This window comes from Acinonyx jubatus, chromosome E1, assembly GCF_027475565.1.
Source record: "Acinonyx jubatus isolate Ajub_Pintada_27869175 chromosome E1, VMU_Ajub_asm_v1.0, whole genome shotgun sequence".
In the NCBI taxonomy this organism is placed as follows: domain Eukaryota; kingdom Metazoa; phylum Chordata; class Mammalia; order Carnivora; family Felidae; genus Acinonyx; species Acinonyx jubatus.
The window spans coordinates 26,327,482-26,351,123 of record NC_069397.1 but is presented as its reverse complement, the minus strand read 5'-3'; the positions used below and the strand labels follow the sequence as shown (position 1 = coordinate 26,351,123).

The window sequence follows — 23,642 nt, the reverse complement described above, 5'->3', positions numbered from 1 at the left end:
GAGCTGGTTTAGTGGTCATGAATTCCTCTAACTTTTGTTTGCCTGGGAAACTCTTTATCTCTCCTTCTATTCTGAATGATAGCCTTGCTAGATATAGTATTCTTGGCTGAAGATTTTTTCCATGAAGCACTTTGAATATATCATGCCACTTCCTTCTGGCCTGCAAAGTATCTGCTGAAAAATCACCTGATAGCTTTATAGAATTTTGCTTTTATGTAACTGCTTTCTTTTCTCGTGCTGCTTTAAAAATTCTCTCTGTATCACTACTTTTTGCCATCTTAGTTATTATGTGTCTTTGTGTGGGCCTCCTTGGGTTGATTTTGTAGGGGGTTCTCTGTGCCTCCTGGATCTGGATTTCTGTTTTCTCCCCCAAATCTGGGAAGTTTTCAGCTATTATTTCTTCAAATAAATTTTCTGCCCCCTTTTCTTTCTCCTCTCCTTCTGGAATCTCTATAATGCAAATGTTATTACACTTGATGGTGTCACTGATTTCCCTAAATCTATTCTCATTTTGCATAATTTTTTTTTCCTTCTTACTTGCTCAGCTTGGTTACTTTCCGTTACTCTGTCCTCTCAGTGGCTGATTCATTCTTCTACCTCATCTAGTCTACTATTTATTCCATCTAGTGTATTTTCAATTTCAATTATTCTGTTCTTCATTTCTGATTGTTTTTTTTATCTCATTGTTAAGGATTTCACTGATGTCCTCCACTCTTTTTTCAAATCCAATGAGTATTTTTATGATTATTACTTTAAATTCTTTATCAGGCATGTGACTTATCCCTATTTCACTTAGATCTGTTGCTGTGATTTTGTTCTGTTCTTTCATTTGGACATATTTCTCTTTCTCCTCATTTTGTCTAACTCTCTGTGTCTCTTTCTGTGTATTAGGAGACAGCCGCATCTCCTGCACTTGAAAATAATGGCCTTATTATGAAGAAGTCCTGTAGTGTGCTGCTGTGCTGTGTTCCCTGTTCACCAGAACCTGGAGCTTCAGGGGTATCTCCTATGTATGATGCGTGTGCCTTGGTTTTGTGGCTGAGCTGCTTTTTCCTTTAGTCCAGTTGTCTGCAGTGGATCTCTCTGCATGTTGTGGGCAGTGTTTTGCCCTGTGTTGTTAGTGGGCCAGTCTGGGTATGCCTTGGGCTTGAGTTGTGTCAGACTAGGCATTTGCCAGAGATGTAGTAGTGCCAAACTGCAAGGTGCTTTCCCTGTGTTGCCCTTGAGAAGCTTACATCTGTGAGTGGGTCCAGCAGTCAGACCAGTTTTTTGCCTCTAGCCTATTAATGGGACCTCCATCTGATGGGTATAGGTGGTTATCTTACCCCTTCTCTGGGGCAGGAATCACTTTGGAGTGTTGCTGGCCACTGTAGAGGCTGCTTGTACACTGCCAGGCCTGTGGCACCACCCTTTATTGGTTCTGGCCAAGAGTATATTGGAGAGAGCAGTTCTGCTGAAACACAGCACTGGGGAAAGGGGGGAGTTGATGGCAGTGCCCCAATATAGTTTTTACTCTTACATTTAGGTATATGATCTATTTTAAATTTTACACATAGAAATTTTAATTAGTATTGTTGAATAAATGAACAAATAGCATTGTTAGATTTAAACTATTCATATTATCCACTATTGATGGGGAATCTGGTAAATAAAAGCTCTCACACAATATTTTTGGGAGTATAAATTGGTACATCCTTTTTGGAGAACTATTTGACAACAGCTGTATAACTTTAAAATGTTTATACCCTTCAATACAGTAATTGTATTTCTAAGAATTTATCTTATATATGGTAGTTCTCTTAATCAGTCTTCAATTAAACAGCTCACCAGCATAACCAAAAATAACTACAATTCTGTCTCTAAAGTATACTGACAGATGCCCACAACCCAGTGAACATTACACTAAAAAAACTAAAATGAGAAATTGTAACCCATGTGTTTTGGCTATGGTTTATGCAAGAAATATGATGTAAAACTATAATCAGTGGCTCATTCTGAAAGACCTTGACTCTTTGTCAAAAAATTGGAGAAGAAAAATACATTTGTGTGTGTGTGTGCTTAAAAATTTTTTTTAATGTTTATTTATTTTTGAGAAAGATAGAGACAGAGTGAAAGCAGGGGAAGGGCAGAGAAAGAGGAAGACACAGAATCTGAAGCAGGCTCTAGACTCTGAGCTATCAGCATAGAGCCTGACACAGGGCTCGAACCCATGAACCATGAGATCATGACCTGAGCTGAAGTTGGACACTCAACAGACTGAGCTGTCCAGGCACTTCAGTGTGTTTTAAAAAAAAATTTTTTTAATGTTTATTTATTTTTGAGACAGAGAGAGACAGAGCATGAATGGGGGAGGGTCAGAGAGAGGGAGACACAGAATCTGAAACAGGCTCCAGGCTCTGAGCTGTCAGCACAGAGCCCGATACGGGGCTTGAACTCATGGACCGCGAAATCATGACCTGAGCCGAAGTCGGCCACTTAACCGACTGAGCCACCCAGGCGCCCCCACTTCAGTGTGTTTTAAGTTAATATAAAACATATAAAATATGTTATATCAATTTTTATGATGTCTTGCTTGAATTGATTAACCAGTCAACTATTAGTCCCAATAGGGTTGGATTGGATGGCTTCTACTCTACTCGTTCAAGAATAGGAATTGCAGCATAACATAAAATAGCAAAAATTTGGAAATGGTGGGTTTAGTTAAATTATAAAACATTTATATAATGAAATGCTATGTGACTATAAAAAAAATTATGTGGATCTCAATTTAAAAATGGGCAGAACAACAACAAAAAAGGGCAGAAGACATGAACAGGCATTTCTCCAAAAAGACATACAGATGACCAACAGACACATGAAAAGATGGTCATCATCACTTATCATCAGGGAAATGCAAATCAAAACCACAATGCGATATCACCTCATACCTGTCAGGGTGACTAAAATAAAAAAACACAAGAACAACAGGTGTTGGTGAGGATGTGGAAGAAGGAGAACCCTCTTGCACCATTGGTAGGAATGCAAACTGGTACAGCCACTGTGTAAAACAATATGGAGTTTCCTCAAAAAGTTGAAAATATGATGCAGCAATTGAGCTAATGAGTATTTACCAAACCAAACAAAACAAAACAAAAAAAACAAAACAAACAAGAAAACACTAACTCATAAGGATACACATACCCCTGTATTTATAGGAGCATTAATTATAATAGCCAAACTATGGCAGGAGTCCAAGTGTCCATCAATTAATGAATGGATAAATATGTGGTATACACACACACACATACACACACAGACAATGGAATATTATTCAGCCATAAAAAAGAAAAAATTGCTATTTACAATGACATGGATGGAACTAGAGAGTCTAATGCTAAGCAAAATAAGTCAGTCAGAAAAAGACAACTACTATATGCTCTCACTCATATGTGGAATTTAAGAAGTAAAACAAATGAGCAATGGGGGAAAAAGGAGAGAGAGAGAGAGAGACAAACCAAGAAATAGACCCTTAACTATAGAGAACAAAGTGATGATTACTAGAGGGGAGGTGAGTGGGGGGATGGGTGAAATAGGTGATAGAGATTAAAGAGTGCAATTGTCGAGGCACCTGGGTGGCTGAGGTGGTTAAGTTTCTGGTTCTTTATTTCGGCTCAGGTCATGATCTCGCATTTTGTGAGTTTGAGGCTGGCATTGGGCTCTGCACCGACAGCTTGGAGCCTGCTTCAGATCCTCTGTCTACCTCTCTCTCTGCCCCTCCCCTGCTTGTGCTCTCTCTTTCTAAAATAACATAAATACTAAAAAATAAAGTGCAATTGTCGTGATGAATACTGGGTGATGTATGTAATTGTTAAATCACTATATTGTACACCTGAAACTAATGTAACACCGTATGTTAACTGACTGGAATTAAAAAACAAAACTTTACAAAAATGATGTAGATCTATTTATACTGATATCAACATATGTCTAACATATTTAAATGAAAAAAATCAAATTACAAAGCAGAATGTATAGTATAATATCATTTCCATTTTTTATCAAAAAATTCCAAAAAAACTCTTCATATAAGAGATATAGCTGTATATATGTGGAAAGGAAAGAATGTTAAATTATGAGTGTTTTCCATTGCTGCTCCTGGTCTCCCAAATTTTCAAGGAAGGAAGAGTCCTTTATTTACCTGACTAATGAGCCAACTATGGGATTACTTTCTCTGAAAAATGAAAAAGCCTACAGACTGCTTTACTTGAGAAAAGAATAGAGAAACATAAAGGAAAAGAAAGGGAAGAGGAAGGAAGTTTGAGAAAAGGTGCCTATGAGTATGGAGGGAGAGAGAGAGAACATGAGCATGTGAGCCGTTTTGAGAGATGAAGAAAAAATGGCTAAGGTAGACATTTTGGAAGTTTTATGGTGACATGCAATATCATTTTCATGTTATTCATTTTCTCAAATGAAAAATGTAAAACTGACATTTGTTCCCTTATTACAGGGCAAAAGATTAAAGAAGTGAAATAAAAATGAGTTTTATTTTATTTATTTAAAAAAATTTTAATGTTTATTTATTTTTGAGAGAGAGAGAGAGACAGAGTGCAAGGGGAGAGGGGCAGAGAGAGATATAGACACAGAATCCAAAGCAGGCTCCAGGCTCTGAGCTCTCAGCACAGAGCCCGATGTGAGGCTCAAACTCACAAACTGCGAGATTATGATCTGAGCCGAAGTCGGATGCTTAACCGACTGAGCCACCCAGGCACCCCTAAAAATGAATTTTAATTCTACCCAATGCTTTTAGATCAAAGCTCTCTCATTGATAATGCTAAAACAACCAGCAGCCTTTATTTTTGAAGGCATTGACTAAACATAATTTTCACTACAGATATTTGCTCAAGTGCTGTAGCAATTGGGATTGTCAGCTATATAAGATGTGTATATGTGTGTATAATCGCATATTGTTTAAAACTTTTTATCAGATCATAAGCCTTCTGCAGTTTCAATGACTGCTTGCTTGTATATAATTTTTTCTTCTTTTTAAAGTAGACTATTAAAAAAATAAAATAGACTTTTTCAGAACAGTTTTAGGTTCACAGCAAAATTGAGAGGAAGGTACAGAGAATTCCCATGTATCCCCTGTCCCCACATATACACAGCCTTCCTCATTATCAATATCCCTGTATAGAGGGTGCATTTGTTACAATTGATAAATGTACATTGACACATCATTATCATCCGGAGTCCATAGTTTATATTAGGGTTCACTCTTATTGTTGCATATTCTATGGGTATGGACAAATGTGTAATGACATGTATCCATCATTATAGTATCATATAAAGTAGTTTCACTGACCTAAAAATTCTCTGTTTCACCCATTCAACCCTCCCTCCCTCCTAAACCCTGGCAAACACTGATCTTTTTACTACCTCACTAGTTTTCCTTTCCCAGAATGTCAAATGGTTGGAATTGTACGGTATGTAGTCTGAAGGTTGGCTTTTTTTTTTTTTGCTTTTTTATTTTTTTTATTTTATTATTTTTTTATATATGAAATTTATTGACAAATTGGTTTCCATACAACACCCAGTGCTCATCCCAAAAGGTGCCCTCTTCAATATCCATCACCCACCCTCTCCTCCCTCCCACCCCCCATCAACCCTCAGTTTGTTCTCAGTTTTTAACAGTCTCTTATGCTTTGGCTCTCTCCCACGCTAACCTCTTTTTTTTTTTTTTTCCTTCCCCTCCCCCATGGGTTTCTGTTAAGTTTCTCAGGATCCACATAAGAGTGAAACCATATGGTATCTGTCTTTGTCTGTATGGCTTATTTCACTTAGCATCACACTCTCCAGTTCCATCCACGTTGCTACAAAAGGCCATATTTCATTTTTTCTCATTGCCACGTAGTATTCCATTGTGTATATAAACCACAATTTCTTTATCCATTCATCAGTTGATGGACATTTAGGCTCTTTCCACAATTTGGCTACTGTTGAGAGTGCTGCTATAAACATTGGGGTACAAGTGCCCCTATGCATCAGTACTCCTGTATCCCTTGGATAAATTCCTAGCAGTGCTATTGCTGGGTCATAGGGTAGGTCTATTTTTAATTTTCTGAGGAACCTCCACACTGCTTTCCAGAGCGGCTGCACCAATTTGCATTCCCACCAACAGTGCAAGAGGGTTCCCGTTTCTCCACATCCTCTCCAGCATCTATAGTCTCCTGATTTGTTCATTTTGGCCACTCTGACTGGCGTGAGGTGATACCTGAGTGTGGTTTTGATTTGTATTTCCCTGATAAGGAGCGACGCTGAACATCTTTTCATGTGCCTGTTGGCCATCCGGATGTCTTCTTTAGAGAAGTGTCTATTGATGTTTTCTGCCCATTTCTTCACTGGATTATTTGTTTTTCAGGTGTGGAGTTTGGTGAGCTCTTTATAGATTTTGGATACTAGCCCTTTGTCCGATATGTCATTTGCAAATATCTTTTCCCATTCCATTGGTTGCCTTTTAGCTTTGTTGGTTGTTTCCTTTGCTGTGCAGAAGCTTTTTATCTTCATAAGGTCCCAGTAATTCACTTTTGCTTTTAATTCCCTTGCCTTTGGGGATGTGTCAAGTAAGAGATTGCTACGGCTGAGGTCAGAGACGTCTTTTCCTGCTTTCTCCTCTAAGGTTTTGATGGTTTCCTGTCTCACATTTAGGTCCTTTATCCATTTTGAGTTTATTTTTGTGAATGGTGTGAGAAAGTGGTCTAGTTTCAACCTTCTGCATGTTGCTGTCCAGTTCTCCCAGCACCATTTGTTAAAGAGGCTGTCTTTTTTCCATTGGATGTTCTTTCCTGCTTTGTCAAAGATGAGTTGGCCATACGTTTGTGGGTCTAGTTCTGGGGTTTCTATTCTGTTCCATTGGTCTATGTGTCTGTTTTTGTGCCATGGCTTTTTTCACTTAGTAATATTCATTTAAGTTTCCTCCATGTCTTTTCATGGCTTGATAGCTTATTTCTTTTTAGTGCTGAATACGATTCCATTGTCTGAATGTTCCACAGTTTATTTATTCATCCACTTACTGAAGGACATCTTGATTCCTTCCAAGTTTTGGCAGTTTTGCTAGAAACATCCCTGTGCAGGTTTTTGTGTGCACTTAATACACAAAACTCCTTTGGGTATATACCAAGGAGCTCAATTGCTGGATTGTTTGGTATGGGTATGTTTAGTTTTGTTAGAAACTGCCAAAGTATCTTCCAAAGTGGCTATATCATTTTTAGTCCCAATAACAATGAATGAGAGTTCCTGTTGCTCCACATCCTTGCCAGCACTTGGTGTCAATGTTGTGGATTTTGCCATTCTAATAGTTGTGTAGTGGTGTCTTATTTTAATTTGCATTCTCTGATGACCTATAATGCAAAGCATCTTTTCATATGCTTATTTGAATGTGTATATCTTTTTTGGTGAGGTGTCTGATAATGTCTTTGGTCCATTTTTAAATCGGGTTGTTTGTTTTCCTATTGTTGAGTTTTAGGAGTTCTTTATGTATTTTGGGTAACAGTTCTTTATCTGATGTATCTTTTGCAAATATTTTCTCTCGGTGTATGGCTTATCTTTGTATCCTCTTGACAGTGTCTTTTGCAGAGCAGAAATTTATAATTTTAATGAAGTCCATCTTTATCAATTTTTTCTTTCTTGGATCATCCCTTTGATCTTGAGACTAAAAAGTCACCACCAAACCCAAGGTCATCTAAGCTTTCTCCTGTTATTTTTTAAGGAGCTTTATAGTTTTGTGTTTTACTTTGAGGCCTGTGATCCATTTTTAGTTAATTTTGGGGGAGGATGTAAGGTCAGTGTCTAGATTCATTTTTTTGGATGTGGATGTCCAGTTGTTCTAGCACCATTTATTGAAAAGGCTGTCTTTTCTCCATTGTACTGCTTTTGTTCTTTTGTCAAAAATCCATTGACTGTATTTATGTGGGTCTATTTCTGGGCTCTGTATTCTGTGTGATTGACCAATTTGTCTATTCTTTTGCAAATAACACATTGTCTTGATTACTGTAGCTTTATAGTAAGTCTTGAAGTCAAGTAGTGTCAGTCCTCTGTGTCCTTCTCTTTTATTATTGAATTGGCTATTCTAGGTCTTTTGCCTGTCCAAAGCTTCAGAATTAGTTTGTCAATATCCACAAAATAATTTTCTAGGGTTTGATTGGGATTGATTGATCTATAGATCAGGTTAGGAAGAACTGACATGACAACATGTTGACATGTTGACCTTAGAAATTGTTACAAGTAGTTCAACCAATTTATTCTATTTACTCAGCAGGTTCTGGTTCATATAAGCTGTGGGAACCAGGATCCAGACAGTACTAAGGAGTTCTTGATTTTCTGTTTGAAAGAGCACTTAGACTTCCTGGACTTTCGTGTTTTAATGGAGAAAGTAATAACACACTTGCCAGATTCTATCCTTGCTCTGTGATAGTATTACATGGTTCTGTGTGTGACCTTGAGCAAGCTTGTTCACCTCTTTGTGCCTCAGTTTTCTCACATATAAAATGAGGGAATAATACCTTCCTTTATAAGGTTGCCATTAAAATTAAAAAAGGAAATACATGTAAGTGTTTTTAGCATAACACCTGGCGTATGCTATGTATTCAGTAAATGGTAGCTAGTAGTAGTTTGCTATTATGGAATTTTCTTTCTCCAGAATTTTAAACTATGTCAGAAACATATGTCAGAAACAGCTATGAATTTTACCAAATTTCACACTTAATTCAATCTGATACAAATCTAGCTGTATTCATGGTAAACTTGAAGTAGTAATAGAAAAGAATTTTGTTTGGTTGGTTTTTGTTTTTTATATTTAATTTAATTTAATTTAATTTAATTTAATTTAATTTTTTAAGTTTATTTATTTTCAGAGAGAGTGCACTGGGAGCATGCATGTGCACCTGAGGGGGGAGGGGCAGAGAGAGAGGGAGAAAGGGAGAGAGAGAATCCCAAGCAGGTTTTGCGCTGTCAACACAGAGCCAGACATGGGGCTCAAACTCACAAACTGTGAGATCATGACCTGAGCCGAAATCAAGAATTGGACATGTAACCAACTAAGCCATCCCAGTTTTTGTTGTTTAACTTAAATTATAAAAGGAGTTTAAAGGAGCAATAGAATGAAACATACTTTTTGTTGTTATTGTTAATTCAAGTTAGTTAACATACAGTGTAGTCTTGGTTTCAGGAATAGAACCCAGTCATTCATCTCCTACATATGACACACACTACTCATCCCAAAAAGGGTCCTCCTTAATGCCCATCACCCATTTAACCTATACCCTACTCACCTCCCCTCCAGCAATCCTCAGTTTGTTCTCTGTATTTAATTATTAATTAATTATTAATTATTGTTAAATGTTTATTTATTTTTGAGGGAGACAGAGTGTGAGTGGGGGAGGGGCAGAGAGAGAGGGAGACACAGAATCTGAAGCAGGCTCCAGGCTCTGAGCTGTCAGCATAGAGCTTGACGTGGGGCTTGAACTCAAACCGTGAGATCATGACCTGAGCCAAAGTCGGATGCTTAACTGACTGAGCCACCCAAGCACCCGTGTTCTCTGTATTTAAGAGTCTTATGGTTTGCCTCCCTCTCTGTTTTTATTTTTTTCCCTTCCCCTATGTTTGTTGTGTTTCTCAAATTCCACATATGAGTGAAATAATATATCTTTCTCTGACTGATTTCTTTCACTTAGCATAATAAACTCGAGTTCCATCCACGTTGTTGCAAATGGCAAGATTTCATTCTTTTTCATCGCTGAGTAGTATTCTATTGTGTGTGTGTGCATGTGCGTGCGTGCTTGTGTGTGTGTGTGTGTGTGTGTGTATACCACATCTTCTTTATCCATTCTTGGGCAGTAATTGGGTGTTTGGGCTCTTTCCATAATTTGGCTATTGATAGCACTGCTATAAACATTGGGATGCATGTGCCCCTTTGAATCAGCATTTTTGTATCTGTTGGGTAAATTCCCAGTAGTGCAATTGCTGGATTGTAGGGTAGTAAGTGGTGAAACAATATTCTCTTCCACCTAGTTCCCCACTCCTCTGCAATCATCAGCATAAATTCCTTTGAGCAAAGGATGATACAGGTGAAAAGTTACAAGACCCTGTAACCCTTTTGAGTTATAAGACCCTGAACTTTTGAGTTTCAAGAACCCAAAGGCCTAAAAGATTTAAGGTATGGAGTTCATGCCATCAACAGTGGATTTGGAAGAATAGATGAAGAGTGAGGCTGCTGACTCCACTCAGGACTAATAGAATGTTTTGGGGCCCAATAGGATGTGGGCACAAAGAACAAGTGTTCATGAGCATATACATGGAATGTGTAGGCCATAGGCCTGAGAGAGAGCCCACCTTATTGAAGGGGTCAGCAGACCCAAAGAGGCCCTACTGCCAGGACCAGGTAGGCATCCCAATACCTAGCAGGGCTTAGGTAGGAATGAACACATGGCAGTTTGAATAGATGCCAACCAGAGACCTAACATTATGTCCACCTCTGGAACTTAGGTGCAGCCCAGGAAAAGGCAGGAGGGGGACATTCTACATTCACTGAGATTAAGTTTCTGCCATTGGGTGAAATGGAGGCTCAAAATAGGAATTAAATCTAGCGATATAAAAATAAAGTTAATTTTTTTTTAACTTCATGTAAGACTGATTTTAATTTAATTTCAGCACTTTCCTAGAAGGGACTGTCCCAGATCTGTAACTGTTCAATGTTGTATTTACTTCACAGTGTATCAAGTACCAAAAATAAAGTTAATTTTTTTACACTACTGAGTTAAGATCTTAAATCTATTAAGATCTAAATATGTTCTCAATGTCTTACTATAATGTTTTGAAATGTAATATCCTTCTTGTATTTGAAAAACTGTAGGCTGCCTTCCAAAGATCATGCCTAGAAAAAAGATGTCATTGTCCTTTGAGGCTAATTACACACTACACAGAGGTAAATGCTTTAACCACACTTGGGTAGATTTAAAATATATACTTTATTTGGAAGGGCTGCTAAATTTATAAGAAAACTACATTTTAGCATACCCATTAGTTAAATGTATAGATGCTAAGTTGTGTAGACTTGCTTTACGAAGATGGGCTCTCTCAAACACCACCATCTTAGATAATTCAGCATTCAATGCAACAGCAAAAACATAACACGTTAAATCTGGCTGGATGTAGATAGAGACTGACATGTTAGATTTAGTACAACTGTAGAATTAATACTTAAAACCCCCATGCTGCACAGTTTTCCCATATGCTACATAAAAATGCTATATAGTTTCTCACTCACAAGCTGCTCTACTAGGGTGCTAGCTGATTTTATGCCTTCAACTTGCTTAATGTTTTCATTTATATACAATAGAGTTTTACACCACATCGGTCAAACAACCTATTGCAAAATAATTTATGGTAAAATCATAATAAATTTGTACAAAGTATTGATTTAGCATTAATTTTCAAACTGTGAAAGTCAACGAATTATAAATCTGTAAATAAGCCAGTGAAGCAAAAGACATAAATGACAAAAAAATTAGTCATTGTGTTGTATATTTGCTTTTTAGATAGCTACACAGAGAAAATATATGGGAGAAGACTTCATAAAATTTAAAATTAGTAACATAAAAATAACATAATACACAAAGAAGTAGACTATCTCAACAAAATTGTGAAGAAAATCACCCAAGAATCTGGTTCATAATGTTGACATACTGGCATCACTGTTCAGTTGAATGATACCCTGCAAAGGAAAGCAACTTCACACTCTTATTCTTCCAAAAAAATTTGGAAATAGATTGATAACACAATCTATTTAATTCTCAGAATATCATGTTTCTATTTGTGTGCGTATGTTTGAATATCTTTACTATTTAAAAGACCACATTGAAGACATTATCTTGGCAATGCAATAGTCCAAACCCCAGTAGATGTGTGAATCTCCTCTACTACATGCTTTATAATAGGCAATCACCCAGCCTAGGTTTGATCACCTGCAGGGATGGGAACTCACTATCTTTGATACATAATGGTCTATTTGTTTTAGCTTTGTCTGGTTACTTAGAGTTTATGGCAATGCCAGTTCAGTCTCCATATTGGTCAGAGAAAACCTTTTTTCTAAGACCATATTTACCAGATCCTTTGCAACCCAATCTCAGTGGTATCAAATGGGCACAATAGAGATAAGATAAGAGTCATTATGTGAATGAAGATACCATTATCATTATTTGGAAAAAAAGTTAAGTCCTTCATTCTGGCACATTTTATTGAAAATTGGTATCTTCATTAGGTGCTATTAGTTTACTGAAAAAAAGTCAAGGTTTTCATTTGGAAAATTATGTCATGAGAATGTACATTCCTGTCAAGGGTCCTGAGATCCACTGTGATTGGACTAGTTTAGGTTTAGTTCATGTGCCCACCATTGGCCAGGGGAATGGGATGCATTAGGCCTGGTTATGTGCTTTAACTCTAGGCCCAGGAGTAGTATCTAATTAGGTAACATTGAATGTGACAGTGAGCAGTGAATCACAAAGGAAAATAAGGGCTGTGATCAGGTCTACTTTGAATATTGTGCAGGGCTGTGCACTGCACAACTCCCAAGGGTCCATCATTCACACAGTCCACAATGTGATTGGCACCCTCTTGGAGTTTTTCAGTATATAACCTATGCAGCTATATGCTATAATACTAAGCTGTGACTTGTAAAAGAAACAATAAATGCTGGAGAGGCAAATTACAAATGTCCTCTATACTGATTAACTACTTTTGCTTATCTGTTCCCCAAAAGCTTAAGAAGATACTTGTGATCTTCATTTTCAGTTGTTTCTCTAGTCTATTTATGTATATTGTCTCTAAACCCGTAGTTTTCTATTCTTTTTTTCCTGCTACAATTTGCACAAAGAATGACTTTCAAGGGTACCTGAGTAGCTCAGTTGTTTGGGCATTTGACTTCAGCTCAGGTATGATCTTGTAGTTCGTGAGTTCCAGCCCCACATTGTGCTCGCTGCTGTCAGCACAGAGCCTGCTTCAGATCCTCTGTCCCTCTCTCTCTATCCCTCCCTCTCTTGTACTCTCTCAACAATAAATAAACATTAAAAAAAGAATAACTTTCATACAAATTTACACCTAGGTTATGTACAATCCTGAAGTGTGTTCTCGAACTCTACTCTTTTGTCACTCATTCAAGAAAGTACATCTGTGGTCTACTGAGCACCACAGGAAAAAAGAGCCATGAGCCTCTGGGGAGTGCAGTGTTCATGAAGTGAGTCCTGCTCTTCCCCACAGCAATCAAGTAGAGAATCTCTTATAAACTGTGTTTTCAGAGAGGTATTGCAAGCAGGGGTGACTGGCATTTTAGTATCACAGATGTCCACACATCTGTTTAGGTGACACCCCTGACCTATCACCTGTGCCTGTCTGAGCAGAGGAAGAGTAACTATGAGAGAAATGAAGAGAGAGAGAGAGACTGGGCTTCGTGGAGCAGCCTACATTCTCCTGTATCAGATTAGGAATGTGAGCATTTCCCAAGGGTTGGGGAGCTATGGAGGCAGCTACCTGTCCAACTGAGTTACTCATTGGCTGAAGGTACCCCAACAGCAAGAGGCTGAAGGAGGTGAGGACAGAGGCGGCAGAAGTGAAGCTGGAACCAGACCTCTCAAGACTGAGAACTAAGTTGTGGTGAGGCCCCATCAAGATCTCCAAAGAAACCCATATAGTAGCCTTAGAAAGAAGTGGGCAGTTGGACGTCTGCCACACAGAAGATAACTTTGGTGGTCATGGTGGTGAGCTACTCAGATCTCCATTCAAGAAAGAACTTGCTTTTCGACTACAGGGAGTGCAGTTAGTTGCCACTGCAATATCTCCAGGATTAGATGCAGAATTTGAGCTGGGCCTATGCTTTTACTGGGTAGCCCCTGGTCAGCGACAACACAGCAGGAGTAGTAAGGCCTGGCTGCTTCTGCCTGGTGCAAGATTCCTCTAGTATGCAATCATTGCTCCAGAGCTCCTCATAGGTTAGTTGAGACTTTATCAGACCTTCATCGCAGTCTGAGGTTTTCCCTGTCCCAATTCTGTTTCCCCCACCCTATCCTTTATCTTTTTCAGGCTTTACTCCTTGGTGTCTCATATGCCTAACCCTGTTGTAGCATCTAGTTCTTGGACGACACAGCATCCTTGGACGACACAGTATCCTTGGCCAGTTAGCATTTACCAGAGAAATAATGACAAGCTACTTCCATCCCCAGTTAGAGAAAGAGATGTTTGCCTTTTTCACCCTTTCTGCCACTTCCAGCAGCTGGTGAGTAGGACCAGAAAGGTGAGGAGAGAGAAGTAAAACAGATGATGGGTCCTTCCCACTCCACATCCTTCCAGTTTTGGGTCAAGCCTGCCCTGGGAAGGAAGGGGGTAAAGAAGAAACGAAGTCAAAATTAGGGTTGCCAGATGTGCAAATAAAAATACAGGACATCCAATTTAAATTTGAATTTCAGATACATAAGGAATAATTTTTTACTATAAGTATGTCCCAAATATTGCATGTTTCTTAAATACAACACTTAAGTTTGAAGGTTTTACCAGACCTAGGTTTTTTTTGTTGTTGTTTTTGTTTTTTAAGGGCTAGACTTTCAATATTTCAAAAAGGATCAGAAAGTTATAGAATCTGCCCAAGATGTTGAAAGGAAGAAAGAGATTCAACATAGCACAGTTGGGCCAATGAGAGAAAAAACAGTTTCAGATTTGTACCCCTGAGGTGAAACTCTTCAATGAACTGGTTATATACATAAGCACATAAAGTAAACTTTTCCAACATTTCTATATTAATTGTGATTAGTAACAATTACTAGTTGCTAGAATGCAACAACAGCTTGGTGTCTTCCAGTGAACCTAGCTCTCAGAGACACTTAAGTGGAGCATCATTTATGGAATTCAAAGGGTGGAGGGGCACCTGGTTGAGCATCTGACTTCGGCTCAGGTCATGATCTCATGGTTTGGGGAGTTCGAGCCCCACATCAGGCTCGTGGCTGTCAGTGCAAAGTCAGCTTTTGAATCCTCTGTACCCTTCTTTCTCTGCCCTTCCCCTGCTCATGTGGACGTGGGCGTGCACGTACTCTCCTCTGTCTCAAATGAGCATAAAAAAAAAAGTCAAAGGGTGTAAAAAACCTGTTTTTTTTTAAGAATTTATTTTTTTAATTATGAGAGAGAGAGCGTGCACACACCCACGTGTGTGAGTAGGGGAGGGGGCAGAGGAAGAGAGAAAATCCCAAGCAGGCTGTGTGCTCAAGCACCAAGCCCCACAGGGCTCAATCTCAGGACCCTGAGATCATGCACTGAAACCAAGAGTCAGATGCTTAACTGACTGAGCCACCCAGGCGCCCCCCCAAAACCTTCTTATACTCTCAAAAGCTCTTAGAGCTGTCCATAAGAAGATGAAAGAAAATAATTTTGTCCTTTTGCCCTGCACTTGCTTGAAACTTCTGAACCTTTAACTTGGTGTAACAAGTTCATCTCATCAGCTTCTAGCCATTGTTGCCTACTGCAGAAGAAGAAGTAGCAATGCACCCTCTTCTCTCAGCTCTCTGTCAAGGTCAGCAGCTGGAAAGAGCCTAGAGTGGAGAGGGTGGAACTTAAAATTGCTGATGAAATACATTTGTTCTGAGAAGCTGAGGAGCTAGTTCTGAAGGAATAAACAAGAGACAATTTTCAGAGGGCAAGAGAACAAAGTATAGTGAAGAAATATAGCTCAGACACACATTTTGTATGTATTGAGGTGGGGGAGGCAATTACAAGTTTATGCTTGTGAATGAATTAATTAATTGAACAAACATATTTCTTGGTTCTTGAATCTTAATCACATCTGTAAAGAGTATTTCCATGATATTTATGTAAAAACATATATGACTGAGAAGAAACATACCACAATGCTATTTCATGCTTGAAATATTTTGAATGATTTTTGGTATATTCTTTTTCTATGAACTGTGTATATATCATTTTTATGATTCTTTAAAAAAATTTTTTTTAACGTTTACTTATTATTGAGAGACAGAGAGACATAGAGCGTGAGCAGGGGAGGGGCAGAGAGAGGGGAGACACAGAAGCAGGCTCCAGGCTCTGAGCTGTCAGCACAGAGCCCGACGCGGGGCTTGAACCCTCCAACCGTGACAGCATGACCTGAGCTGAAGATGGTTGCCTAACCAACTGATCCACCCAGGCGCCCCTCATTTTTATGATTCTTAAACAGACCCATTTGTACTAGCATTTTAATACTATAAATAAATGCTCATAAAATGTTTTTTATTTCTTTTGACTTTTTGCTATTTTCATTGTTTATAGCAATGCAGTGATTAAGAATATTTTTTCATCTGAAATTGACTTGCAAATAATTACCTACTAGCATGCGTCAAATAGTTGTATAAATGGAATGAATAATGGAGAATTCTGATTTTACCCCATACACTCCCATAGCCTTATTGAAAAGTGAGGTTTGTAAATTAATGATTTCATGTTTGGGGACACCTGGGTGACTCAGTTGGTTATACAACTGACTTCCGCTCAGGTCATGATCTCAGGGTTCGTGAGTCGGATCCCCGCATCAGGCTCTCTGTTGTCAGCATGGAGTCTGCCTCTGATCCTTGGTCTTCCTCTCCCTCTCTCTCTCTCTCTCTCTCTCTCTGCCCCTCCTCTGCTTGAACTCTCTCTCTCTCTCTCAAAAAAAAAAAAAAAAAAAAAAGAGAATTCATGTTTGAGTGTAAAAGACCAACCTAAATAATTTATATGTGCTACTATATTAACACAATGTAGTATACTTTAAGTGAAGGAAGTACTGGATTAATAAGAACCATCAAATTTATAATTCTTTTAATATCAGGCATTTCATAGAGAAATATTCTATAAAGGCCACATAGAACCTGAATTCCATAAAATCCAGGTAATATATTGGTCTCACATCTGTAAATCAACAATTTGATCTTTACATGGATGCATTCTACTCTCTGCCTCATAAGAAATTTAAATTGAAAGTTATATAGGTTTTATATTTTTTTCAATAGAACAATAAAATCCCAGCATAGAAGTCATCAACTGAGCCTCAGGCCTCTAGGCAGAAGCATAATTAAGTCATCTTAGACAGGTAATTGTCCAGCCCAATGAGTGTCTATAACATGCTCAGTATTCCATTCCTATAAGGATCTTTCCACAGAAGTTTCTGTATTATGTTTAATTCAAGTATTGCCTTTCAGTTTAATCCCACTCCATCTGACTTTATATTACATATATGAATTCATCCCATTGTAGAAATTTATGCAGTAAATGTCTTTATTCCATCATTTCATTTTACTCAGTATCACCCTGATGAGAAAAGTGTTTAATTTCATATTTATCATTAATGTTATTTGTGTATTTTAATTCATTTTCTTCTCTTTTGTCAGAGTGTAATGATTTGCTATTACATTGCCCATTTAATTGATATCTGTATATGGTGCTTTCTTTTGATATGGTTTGCTTTGACAAAGCCAAAATGGCTCTCATATATTTATCTGTAATTTATGAGTATACTAGGTTGTAGTGATTTGAGTTCATACAGATGGCTTACCTTGGGTAAAATTACTGAATGCTGAAATGTATGTGGATGAGAGAATATGATCATCTACTATCATATCTAAGATTTCTAGCAACCTATAATTTTACTAGTGTTAAGTTTTTTTCTGTGCCTGGCACAGTATTTGGGGCTGGGAACAGAAATTAGTATGAATAATAATTTAATCACTAGGATGCATCTCCTATTTATAAAATATCCCTTAAAAGATGACAATGTTAGTCTCTAATCTGTCTAGACAGCATGGTGCCCTGCATTCTCCTTCCCTGTCACACTGAACCACACTTGTAGCTCCAGATAACCTAAATATAACATGTAAGCAAGGATGGGTCTTCATCAAAGCAACCCTATCTGAGAAATGAGGAAATAACCAAAGCACCAGCTGCATAGGTTATGTATAGTGGGGAATGTCTAGAGATGAAATTAAAAGTGCCACATGCTGAAGGGCTTTGTATATCATACAAGAGAGTTTGGGTTTTGTTCTTAAGAAGAATCCATTGAAGGGGCACCTGGGTGACTCCGTCGGTTAAGACCCGACTTTGGATCAGGTCATGATCTCACAGTTGGTGAGTTTGAGCCCCACATCAGACTCTTGGCTCTAAGCGGGGAGCCCACTTTGGATCCTCTGTCTCCGTCTCTCTCTGCCCCTTCCCCGCTCATGTGTACATGCATGCTCTCTCTCTCTCTCTCTTTCTCTCTCTCTCTGTCAAAAATAAACATTTAAAAAGAAGAAGAAGAATTAATTGAGGCAGGGACCTTGAAGAAGTATTATGCAGACTTAGATTTTAGAAAGAGCATTCCACAGGAGAACTGTGGACTTGGAGGTATACAGGTATAAAAATGACAAAGGCTTAATCTAAGGCAATGATGTGGGAATGAAGGGAAGGGGTGGAACTGAGAATTATGAAAGAGACTTATGAAAGAATGAAGAGGATTGAGTGGTTGATTACATATGGAAGAAAAAGAAAAGATTTGGATGACTCCCAGGTTTCTGATTTACACTTTGAATTGCATAGTGATGCTAGAACCTGCAACATTATATGGCTTCCTTGAGTCATTCCATTCAGGATTTCCTTACTGAACCAAACATGATTCTTGACTGCAAATAATAAAAACCAGAGCAGCTGGGTCGCTCAGTTAGTTAAGCATCTGACTCTTGATTTTGGTTCAGATCATGATCTCACAGCTTATCAAATCAAGCCTCACATTGAGCCCCAGTACGAAGTCTGCTCTTCGCTGACAGTACAAAACCTGCTTGGGATTCTCTCTCTTCCTCTCTCTTTGTCCCTCCCCTGTTCATGCTCATGCACACGCATCATGCACACTTGCGCATGCTCTCTCAAAATAAATAAACATTTAAAAAGAAAAAATGGAACTTAATTTAAAAAAAAGGAAATAATAAAAACCATCTCTGATGATCGTAGGTATAAAAGTAATTTATGGAAGGTGTCTGAAAGAGAGTGCTAGTTGTTACTTAATTTCTGTTCTTTTCTTTTTACTCAGCACTGCCTACCAGAATAAAGACCACGTTTCCCAGCCTCCCTTGCAGTTAGATCTGGCCTTGTGACTAACTTCTCATTAATGAAATATAAGCAGAAATAACATATGCTACCTCCTGCACTTATCCTTAAAGGGTGGAAGCATATGGCTCTTCCCTTTTCACATCATATATGTGATGGCTGGAGCTCCATTTTGGACTATAAGGAAGAAGTCTGTACCTTTAATTTAAAAAAATTTTTTGTTTTAGGGGTGCCTGAGTGGCTCAGTGAGTTAAACATCCGACTTCAGCTCAGGTCAGGATGTCATGGCTTGTGGGTTCAAACCCCGCCTCAGGCTCTGTGCTGACAGCTCGGAGCCTGGAGCCTCCTTCGGATTCTGTGTCTCCCTCTGTCTCTCTGCCCCTCCCCTGCTCATGCTCTGTCTCTCTCTGTCTCAAAAATAAATAAAAACATTAAAAATTTTTTTTTGTTTTAATGTTTATTTATTTTTGAGAGAGAGAGAGAGAGAGAGAGCGAGCACACAAGTGGGGGAGGGGCAGAGAGAGAGGGAGACACAGAATCCGAAGGAGGCTTTAGACTTTGAGCTGTCAGCACAGAGCCTGATGTGGGGCTTGAACCCACAAACTGCAAGATCATGACCAAGGCCGAAGTCAGACAGTTAACCCACTGAGCCACCTAGGCTCCCTTATTCGTGGAATTTAAGAAACAAAGCAAATGAACAAAGAAAAAAGAGACAGACAAAGAAACAGATTCTTAACTATAGAGAACGAACTGATGGTTACCAGAGGGGATGGATGAGGGGTGGATGAAATAGGTGAAGGGGATTAAGAGTACATTTCTTGGGGCGCCTGGGTGGCTCAGTCGGTTGAGCGTCGACTTCGGCTCAGGTCACGATCTCGCGGTCCGTGAGTTCGAGCCCCGCATCGGGCCCCTGTGCTGACAGCTCAGAGCCCGGAGCCTGTTTCAGATTCTGTGTCTCCCTCTCTCTGACCCTCCCCCGTTCATGCTCTGTCTCTCTCTGTCTGAAAAATAAATAAACGTTAAAAAAAAAGAGTACATTTCTTGTAATGAGCATTGGGTAATGTATAGAATTGTTGAATCACTATATTGTACACCTGAAATGAATAGAACACTGTGTGTTAATTATCCTGGAATTAAAATAAATAAGTCAGTCAATTAGTCATGAGAATGAAAAATAAAACATGGGGAATATAATCAATAATATTGTAATAACACTGAATGATGATAGGTAGTAACTACATTTGCGGTGAGCATATATATAGGATTGTCTGATCACTATGTTATACACCTGAAACTAATATTACATTGTATGTCATCTATACTTTAATAAAAAAAATCATACAGGTAGACATTAAGGACTCATTAAACTGACAGAAGCCCGGAGGGCTTTGAAGAAAGGCTGAATACAGGGGAGACATGGAGATACAGTTTTAGCACCATGCTACTGCTGCTGGGAGCAGTCTGATTCCCAAATGCCCCTAGCCTTTGGTTCAGACACTCAAGATGCAAAATTCTAGCAGAGAGCATTTTATGGTTTGAGTTAGGCCATGTGTCTTCTCCCTAGTGACACCAAAGGGCAGCTGGAGAAAAGATCTGGTGTTCCTCTGTTTCCATAGAAAGCCTCAGCAGTGGGACATGTGTGGCAGGGATAGTCCACACATTAACAAAACACACAACATGGAATTTCACCCAAAGGAATATTGAGCTACTGACAGAGGGAAGGCAAGGATGCTGGACACACACAAAAAACAGCAAATATGGACTACTGAATGAAGGCATCTAGGAGAGGCTATTTTTCCATTTAACTTAAAACTTTCTTATTTCAGTGCATCCATTTTGTCATAAAGCACTGCAGTTTTCTTAAACAATACGCTTACTTTAAGTGGCACACATTTATCATTTCTTCTTCTAAATTCTGTTGCAAGCAGATTCACAGGCAGTTTATAGCAGTCATATGCTCTATCCTACTTTTTGGCAATAGCATCATGAAAAATAATGGCAACATTGCATAAAAGCTACAATTAAAGTTCTGTCTTTAGATCTTCAAAATATCTTTTAAGAATAGTAGGAGTATTTTGTATGTATTAGAAAAACCTCTTAGCAACTGAAAAATTATTAGCATTTTTTCAAAAGCCAGTGTCAGTCTTGGCAATCTCGTATTTTTTCCAGCTTTATTGAGCTGTAATTAAGTTGTGTAAGTTTAAGGTGTACAATTTGTTAACTTGATATACTTACATATTACAAAATGATTACCACAGTAGGATAGTTAACTCTTCCATCATCTCACATAATTAACATTTCTTTTTTGTGAGTAGAATATTGAAGTTCTACTCTTAGCAACTTTCAAATATATATTACAGTATTTTTAACTAAAATCACCATGCTGTACATTAGATTCCCAGATCTTACTCATTTTACAACTGAAAGTTTGTACTTTTTACCAATATCTCATTTCCCAGCCCCAGCCTCTGGTAACCACTATTCTGCGTAGGACTTCCAATACTGTGTTGGATACAAGTGGTGAGAGTGGGCACCCTTGTGCTGTTTCTGATCTTGAATGAAAAGCTTTCAGTGATTCACTGCTGAGTATGATGTTAGCTGTGGGCTTATCATATATGGCCTTTATTACATTGAGGTACATTCTTTTTATACCCAGTTTATTGAGAAATTTTATCATGAAAGGATATTGGATTTTTCCAAATGCTTTTTGTGCAGCTATGACTATTATCATATGATTTTTCTTTCATTCTACTAGTGAAATCATATTTATTGATTTGCCTATGTTGAACCATCCTTACACCCTGGGATAAGTCCTTCTTGATCATGGTGTATATGATCCTTTTATATGCTGCTGAATTCAGTTTGCCAATATTTTGTTGAGAATTTTTGTATCTGTATTCATTAGGGATATTTGCCTATAATTTCCTTTTTTGTGTGTGGTATCCTTAGCTGACTTTGGTAGAAGGGTAGTGCTGTTCTTGTAAAGTGAATTTTGGAGTCTTTCCACCTCTTCAATTTTTTGAAGAGTTTGAGAAGGATTGGCTTTAACTCTTCTCTAATGTTTGGTGGAATTTACCAGAGACACCATCTGGTTCTGGACTTTTCTTATTGGAAGATTTTTGATTACTGTGTCAGTCATCTTACTCATTATTAGTCTGTTCAGATTTTCTATTTCTAAAGATCAGTCTTGGTAGGTTTTACATTTCGAGGAATTTGTCCATTTATTTTTGGTTATCCAATTTGTTGATATATAATTGTTCATGGTAGTCTCTTATGGTCCACTGTCTTTCGGTGGTATTAGCTATAATATCTCCTCTTACATTTCTGATTTTATTTAATTGAGTCTTCTGTTTTTCTTAGTCTACTAGAAGTTTTTCAATTTTGTTTATACTTTCAAAATGCACCTCTCTAGTTTGTTGATCTTTTAAATTGTTTTTCTGGTCTCTATTTCTGCTATTAATTTGTTGTTTCCTTTTTTTCTGCTAACTTTGGACAGTGTGTTTTTGTAGTTACTTAAGATGTAAAATTGGGTTGTTTGAGATTTAAAAAAAATTTTTTTTAATGTTTTTATTTTTGAGACAGAGAGAGACAGAGCATGAGCAGGGGAGGGGCAGAGAGAGGAGGAGACACAGAATCTGAAGCGGGCTCCAGGCTCTGAGCTGTCAGCACAGAGCCCAACACGGGGCTCGAAGTCACGTGAGCTCATGACCTGAGCTGAAGTCGGACGCTCAACTGATTGAGCCACCCAGGTGCCTCTGTTTGAGATTTTTAAAAAATGTTTTCTTTATTGCTATAAATTTTTCTCTTTGTTAATTGATTTCTAGTTTTATACCATTGTGGTCAGAAGAGATACTTAGTATGATTTTACTCTTCTTAAATTTGTTAAGACTTGTTTGTGTTATATCACATAATCCATCCTGGAGAATGTTTCGCGTGCACTTAAGAACCATGTATTCTTGGGGGCACCTGGGTGGCTCAGTTGGTTGAGCATCCGACTTTGGTTCAGGTCATGATCTCACAGTTCATGGTTTCAAGCCCTGTGTCAGGCTCTGTGCTGACAGCTCAGAGCTTGGAACCTGGAGCCTGCTTAGGATTCTGTGTCTCCCTGTCTCTCTGCTCTTCCCCTGTGCACACTCTGTCTCTCTTTCTGTCTCTCAAAAATAAATAAACATTAAAAAAAAGAAGAAGAATGTATTCTGCTGCCTTTGGATGGAATGTTGTATATATATTAGGTCCATTTGTCTAAGGTTTAGTTTAGATCCAACATTTCCTTACTGATTTTCTGTCTGGATGATCTACCATTGTTGAGAGGCATTGAAATCCTCTCCTATTATTGTTTCATTGTCTGTTTCTCCCTTCAATTATGTTAGTATTTGCTTAATATATGTATGTGTTCTGATGTTTGGGGAATATATGTTTATGCTTTTTTTTAAAGTTTATTTATTGAGATAGAGAGAGAGCGTGCATGCAGTCAGGGGAGGGGCAGAGAGAGAGAGGGGGTGAGAGAGAATCCCAAGCAGGCTCAGTGCTGT

General features: G+C 38.3%; 1 protein-coding gene across 4 annotated transcripts in view; it reads left to right on the top strand.

The window, feature by feature from the left end:
• RPS6KB1 (ribosomal protein S6 kinase B1) overlaps positions 1–23,642 on the top strand; it is a 187,690-nt gene that overhangs the window by 97,974 nt on the left and 66,074 nt on the right. For 3 of the 4 annotated variants that reach the window (XM_053212670.1, XM_053212669.1, XM_053212671.1), the window contains one exon: positions 14,104–14,347. The exons of the other annotated variant lie outside the window; for it this stretch is intronic. In XM_053212670.1, coding sequence (XP_053068645.1) covers positions 14,104–14,332 — 229 coding nt within the window. In that variant the 3' untranslated portion in view covers positions 14,333–14,347. Of the gene's footprint in view, positions 1–14,103; positions 14,348–23,642 lie in introns of those variants that run through there. 4 annotated transcript variants of the gene reach the window in all.